This window comes from Primulina huaijiensis, chromosome 5 (assembly GCF_012295235.1).
Source record: "Primulina huaijiensis isolate GDHJ02 chromosome 5, ASM1229523v2, whole genome shotgun sequence".
NCBI lineage: Eukaryota > Viridiplantae > Streptophyta > Magnoliopsida > Lamiales > Gesneriaceae > Primulina > Primulina huaijiensis.
In genome coordinates, this window is record NC_133310.1 from 16,992,786 (window position 1) to 16,999,664 (window position 6,879).

Below are 6,879 nucleotides of genomic sequence, written 5' to 3' on the forward strand. Positions count from 1 at the left end.
TGATTATATTATTATTATTTTCTCTTTAATTTCTTAACTAACTAAGAGAGAAGAAAATCAATCCAAATTTTTAAATATTTCACTCAATTCTACGTATTCCTATTTTGAATAAAAACATTTTAAACTAATTAAATTACAATAATATTCGACTACCTAATTATATTATATTATATATATATATAAACAAATATATATACTTCTATACTATTGTATTATTATTATTATTATTATTATTATTATTATTATTATTATTATTATTATTATTACATTAGGAAAATATAACGCCTTTAAATAACTATCTTGGTATGAATACTTCAAAAATTGTAATTACCATCCTTATTTTTAACTAATTTATTAATTATTTATTTGATAACTTATCCAAAAAAATGAAACTTCTCACAAAAGTAGATAATAAATTTTTATAATTAATTAAATAAATATTTTTAGATAACTCTCTCAAATAACTTGAATTTTTTTAAAAGAAAAAGTAAAAGAAGCTGAAAGCCACCCACATAACAAGAAATAATAAAAATAAAAAAATATATCAAGGTCTAAATTCCCAACTAAAAAATATTAAGTATAAAAAACGATTATATAAGCACACAACGCGTGCACATGATCACTAGTATATATTATGGTTAAGTGTTGATGGAAGAAACAAGAACCAAACCACGAAGATTTTACCTTTAATTCTCATGGGAATGAATTACATGACGAGAGTTGTTATAGCTTTGTTCACATTATTTTTGCTTGCAAAATGCCATCTATGTGTTTTTAATTGTATCACGATTTTTTTTCTCCATTCTAGAGATAATAAATTCCTTCATCTCATATTCGCGAAATTTTATTGTGAATAATCGGTGTCGCCGCAAGATTCTAAGATGCTTCGAATTGAAGGTCTTTCTCTTATCTTTTTCTTGTTTATGCATTTGCGATGTTTGAATCTTTGCTTCCCATACATTAGTTGGTTTTTCATGACTTTTATCTTTTGATTCTTTTCAATATTAATTATTTGATTTTAAAGAAATTAATTGATATATAACCAGCTCAAATTTTAACTAGTAAGTACCATAAAATCTGGATTCTACGTTTGATTATGCACTAGGTCTGTCTAATTCTAGTAATTTGATAATTGTCTAAAATTAAATTTGAAAAAGAAAATATAAATTTACTTTGATAAACAAATATATTTTAAAACTAAAAACTAATTAAGTAATTATTTTTTTTAACAATTATTCAGAGGGAGCAAGATACGATTAACCCGTCAAGATTTAATGGCGCTTTCCTCTTTTGGAACAAATAAATCAAATTATACTTCCATTAATTGTAGTTCTTCTTTAATTTATACATTGGAAATATATAAAACGAGAAAAATTAAATTATTTTAAAACTTAATTAAGCTCTTTCTGTTTGGATGTATTTTATTCTAATGGGTTATATAATTACTTCTACGAAGCTATAAATGGTGTTTTTGCTCTTTTGGCACAAATATGTCAAATTTAAGAATAAAATGTACTAATTTATTGATTAAAGATCTAACTTCAAGAGAGAAAAAAGACTTCTTTTTTTTTTTTTTTCTTTACTGAGATAGACAATGCTTACAAGTTTGCTCATGTTATCCACTTCAATGCAACTTTTTCTTAATAATTATGAAATCATCCTTTGTAAAATAAAAAAATTAATAATTAAGAAATCATCCATTATTTTTTTCCCATGAATATATTTTTTTTTCTATAAATTATATCTTTCCATATTTTTTTTAAAAAAATATTTAAGTTTCCATTTTCGAATATTAAACTTTGGCTTTGCTGTCATCTCTATTGGATTTGGATCCTCTACTATGACTGAAAATACAGCACATGGTACTATGAACTTTTTATACGAGATGATCAGTTGATATCTGATGGATCTCACACAGCGTCAGATAAATTTGAATAATTGTCAGACGAAACAGGATGATCAGCCGATCATCTCGTGTAAAAAGATCACAGCACCAAGTGCTGTGCTTTCAACCATAGCTTTTGATCCAAATCCATCTCTATTGCGGAATATTGGGAGTGTAGGACAAATGTATTTTGCGTATTAGATAGCCCAACGCATAAGGCTTTGCTTAGGGGTCACGCCTTGACAAAATATGCACACTACGCGTTGCCCTCTACCATGCAATTAGAAGCAAACCTAATATTTACAACTTGGAAATTAAATCAAGAAAACTTTATAAGATGAAATTCAAAATTTCAGAACTTTATAATATATGCACAATTAATTTTTTTTCTTTTAAGGGTTGCGCATAAATTTCTTATTTTCAATATCTTTTCATTTTTAAATACAATTTCTAATATGCATGGTGTCCCGATCGATTCCAATGCCTAATTTTCGGGAAATTCTTTGTGGGGGGATGAGTTGATCATATGTTACATTCCATTCCATGCCAAGATGAAGTATCGAAATTGGTAAAAGGTAATAGAAGTTAGGTCGACTAAACAACTAAGCTTCGTTTTAGAAACAAAAATATAATCTATATGAAAAGAATAAAAATATTAATGTAATAGGGCTTAACTTTGATGTGGGGAAACCAAGATATATTTGCCATTTTAGCAAATTTTAGTGGATCACTTTTCTAATTTTACAAAGACAGAGGGCCAAACTGTGAAAAAGGTGCTGGCTATATATTTGACCAAAGACTGGTCCAAAAGCAAATGTTCTCTCTCAGCTTGGGAAGGTTACTTTATAATTTCTCTCTAATTCCCACACCTCTTAGTCGGTGGCCACCCGCCTACCGACTATTATTTTTTAGAACACTGTTTTAATCTACATCTCGGATTCTTGTCTCGGCCTTGCATAATTGGTGGAAAATGTCTCTTGAGAACCAGATTAGCTAAAAATCCATGCTAAATCCCCTTTCAAAAATGGCTTTGTAATTAAGCATAAATTAATTTATGTGCTTTAAAACAGAAGCAAATAACACAAAATCCAGAGTCAGAAACAAAATGGGTCCATATTTCCTCTCCAAAACCTATAAAGAGACATATACAAAGGCTGCTTCTGTACAACAAAAGACGACGAGTCTGTGTTTTTTTTTTTTTGGAAAAAAAAAAGGAAAAAGGAAAAATTTAAATTCTGCATGGAGATTGTGACCTGGACTAGTGCCAACTCATCAATATTTTTTTTTTCAAGTATAAAATTTATCTTTTAAATACGTTGAAGCATTTTATTTAACATATTTGTAAATTCTAAGAATCGGATTTTTAAATGTTATTAATAAAATTTGAATATTTTTTTATTTGAAAAAGATGAAAGTGACATTTAGTATGTACCTGTTAATATTGGGGAAGAATAAAATTAAAAAAGTGGAAGCTTGCGATCAAAGCACACATGATCTTCTCTCTTTTCTTTTATTATTTTTCTTAGAATTTTCCCTGCAAAACAGAGAAGCAAATCATATCCTCTTAAACATAATGTTGGTTCCCTCTGTAAGTATTCCATCTTTTCTTAGCTTGCAGTTAGGAACCTTGCATTCTTTTCCAATCTCTCATTCATATATATATATATATAAATATAATGATTTTTTTTTTTTTTGTAGTTTTCTGTACAAAAAATTTCCCATGAAAGTTAGGAGTCTCTTCTTACAGAAGTTAACGTTGGCCAATTTTTCGGACTTCATTTTTCTTCAATCTGCCATAAAACTACAATTCTTGGTTTCTTTGAAGGATTTGATTCTTGCTCTTCAGCTTTGAGCATGGCAATTCTTCAGTCTTATGATTCTCATTTTTTTCGTACTTCCATTTAAAAGTTTTCACCAATTCTTGAATTCCATTCCGTTCAGATTAATCGAGGAATAAAAACTTAATCTTTAGGTTGTCACGCCATTTTGAACGTTTGTTCCATTATAATCTCAACGACCCAAGTGATATTACTCCCATTCGAGGGAATTTTTTCGGAGAAATTCGAAACAAGAAACGTAAATGAGTTTCTTAACATTTATAACAGGATCCACAAAAAGTTCATGGCGACCAGCCATGACTACTGATACAACCACAGCAGCATACTGGCTAAATTGGAGGGTCACACTCTGTTCAATATGGCTTTTAATGTCTATTGTTTTAGCATCAATTCTTATCTCGAAATCCGAAGGTCGGCTTGAAACAGAAGAAACGAATGCACAAAACCAACAAAAAGATTCACCTGGGGTGTTGTATGAAGATGAAGTGTGGAAACCTTGTCTTACAAGTGTTCATCCGGGCTGGCTACTTGGATTCAGAGTTTTGGCCTTCTTAGTGCTTCTATTAATGTTGATACTGAATGTTGCTGTCGGTGGAGGGGACATTTTTTACTTCTATACTCAGTAAGTTTCTATTTCTTGGTTTGATTCGTGTCTATTATAGTAGCTTATGGAAGTCATCTTTATATTACTCGGGGATGGAGCCAGAAAATTCGATTAAGAGGGTGACAGTAGCTATTTTTCGACAAAATCGAAGGAAGGCGAAGGCAGCTCCCGCTCGTTCCTTCACTAGTGGACTTATGTTTTCTGTCATATTAATGTTTCAAAATATGTTTGATCAACAGGTGGACTTTTACTCTTATTACCATTTACTTTGGGGTAAGTGTTCTCCTAAGAACAATTCAAGAACCAACATTTTTCTTCAATTCCTAATCACAATGACATGGTGTTGTAGCTCGGATCCTTACTGTCGATTCACGGATGTTATCGATACAAATATGATATCAAAAGTGGGAATCGCTTTGATACCGAGCATGGATCATACAGAACCTCCACAAATGCACACAATTCCAATGTCTTGAATGCTACAAAAGGCATGGAACTCAACGAAGAACATCTTCACCGTAAAATCGCAGGTTTTTGGGGTTATCTATTTCAAATAATTTTTCAGGTAAATCATAAACTACACTGCTGTATATGTATATAACTGAACATTCTTAATTTAAATGAAATGTTTATAATATTTTTCCTACTTCTGTGTTTGAAGATGAATGCAGGAGCTGTGATTCTGACAGATGTTGTGTTTTGGTTCATAATCGTTCCGTTTCTTACAATTAAAGATTACAATTTGAACTTTGTAAGAATTTATTCGATACAAGTATTCCGTATGTAAGTCTGTCTTATATGGGAAGTAAATGGTATTTTTCTCCCTTTCATCTGAACAACATTTGCATTTTTTTTCAGTTGATTATTAATATGCACTCTATCAATGCTGTTTTTCTAATTGGCGACACTGCTTTGAATTGTTTGGTAAGTGAGAACATATTTTACTTATATGATTATAGAGACAGAGCCAAAAATATAATCTACAACTTACTTCGTTGTCTGTATATTTTCAGCGTTTTCCATGGTTCCGAATCGGGTACTTTTTTCTCTGGACATCCATCTTCGTAATCTTCCAATGGATTGTCCATGCTTGCATCTCAATTTGGTAAATTTTATATTTGTTTATTTATTTTTGAATGAAAAAGTTTTCATTTATGCATAAATTTGTAACAAGAAAGTTTTTTCTCCTGAAACAGGTGGCCTTATCCTTTTCTTGATCTGTCATCTCCATTCTCTCCATTGTGGTATGTCAAGCGTCACTCTAATCCCATCCAGAAAATTAAAGTTAATAAGCAGAATCTGTAATATTATAGACAGTTAAAATGCGATCTTTTAAAAAATTTCGAAATATACGCATTCGTTCATCTTTATTTATACCTACCATAAAACCGGCCAATATTGGTTTGCAGGTATTCAACAGTGGCGCTGATGCACGCACCGTGCTACGGCATTTTCGTGTTGATCATGAAAGGAAAACACTTTTTGCTGTCAAAATGGTTTCCCCATTCTTATAGGTGCATGCAGTGATTCATGCTGATAAATTCAAAGCTAAGTACATAGGCAAGATTTATCAGAGATATATAGGTAAAAGTTTTGCACTAAATTTGCCTGACATTGAGCTAAAGAAATGAGTGCAAATCAAAGATTCATCTACATTTGGAGGGCAGGGATTTGTAGCATATCTATACAAGATTAATGTTGAATGAAATAATTATTGGAGAACCGTTTTCTCGCACTCAAGCGCAAATAAAGTTTTAAAATTTTATTTTAGACATTCAAAAACGTTCTTCGGGCATCGTATGAAATAAACTATTCATAAGGTGTTTAGATCTGATTTACCTTTGCGTATATAACTTTAGCTTCAACTATTCCGATTTTTAAGCGGATATATCTCTTATTGTAAATCTCTACGAACAGATCTCCGTCATTTGATCATCTAATCAAGTCCACGATCGGAGACTAAGTTCCTCGTTTAGGTTGCAATAGAGATCTAAATGATTTAGCGTTGAAATTGGATCGCCGGAATTTTACAAATCCGTCGGCGTTGCGGCGACGTCGGGGCAGCGAGGCAGTGTTGGAAAGATGGCTGAAATGTTCTTGTGAAATTAAAGAGGTGGCTGAAAATTAGTCTGTGAGATAGGAGATGATTTTGTGTGGTTATGTTTCCTTATTATCAATATTTGATAATAGATTAATAAAATACACTAATCCTTACTCAAATCATAATCTCATTAGAATTTTTTTATTTTCATTTATTATAATTCTCATGTGGCATGTATCATGTAAAATCAACTCTTGATAATACATGAGAACAATGTACATATAGTAGGCACCACTAATAACATTATTATTTAATTAGTTGATTCTGAATTTACTAAATAAATAATTGTGAAATCATTACAACCTCGATCGACAATCAAACAGCGCAGATATATCGAGGGTACAAATTTTGTTTTTATAATGAAAATTGAAAATTTTGAATATCAAAATTTTCACTGATCCATTTTTTGTAGCTGTAAATTTTGTGAACCCTTTCACCAAAATAAGCAGTT

At 30.7% G+C, this 6,879-nt stretch overlaps 1 protein-coding gene across 3 annotated transcripts; it reads left to right on the forward strand.

Annotated features, from left to right (window-relative positions):
- The first annotated feature begins 764 nt into the window (after positions 1-764).
- On the forward strand, positions 765-6,067 carry LOC140977538 (uncharacterized). 3 transcript variants are annotated; one of them, XM_073442286.1, is made up of 9 exons: positions 765-897; positions 3,991-4,345; positions 4,567-4,600; positions 4,677-4,892; positions 4,989-5,078; positions 5,186-5,251; positions 5,341-5,432; positions 5,524-5,571; positions 5,737-6,067. In XM_073442286.1, the coding sequence occupies exons 1-9, from the start codon at positions 882-884 to the stop codon at positions 5,852-5,854; spliced, it is 1,035 nt and encodes a 344-aa protein (XP_073298387.1). In that variant the 5' UTR covers positions 765-881; the 3' UTR covers positions 5,855-6,067. The 3 variants fall into 3 exon arrangements, with proteins under 3 accessions (XP_073298387.1, XP_073298388.1, XP_073298386.1); XM_073442287.1 differs by lacking the exon at positions 765-897 and adding an exon at positions 3,368-3,473; XM_073442285.1 differs by lacking the exon at positions 765-897 and having other exon boundaries at positions 3,507-4,345.
- The last annotated feature ends 812 nt before the right edge of the window (positions 6,068-6,879 follow it).

Coding starts and splice junctions, on each gene's coding strand:
- LOC140977538 (XM_073442285.1), top strand. CDS start 3,966: ATGAGTTTCTTAACATTTATAACAGGATCCACAAAAAGTTCATGGCGA. Junction 4,346..4,566: donor ATTTTTTACTTCTATACTCA/GTAAGTTTCTAT, acceptor TTTGATCAACAG/GTGGACTTTTACTCTTATTA. Junction 5,252..5,340: donor ACACTGCTTTGAATTGTTTG/GTAAGTGAGAAC, acceptor GTATATTTTCAG/CGTTTTCCATGGTTCCGAAT.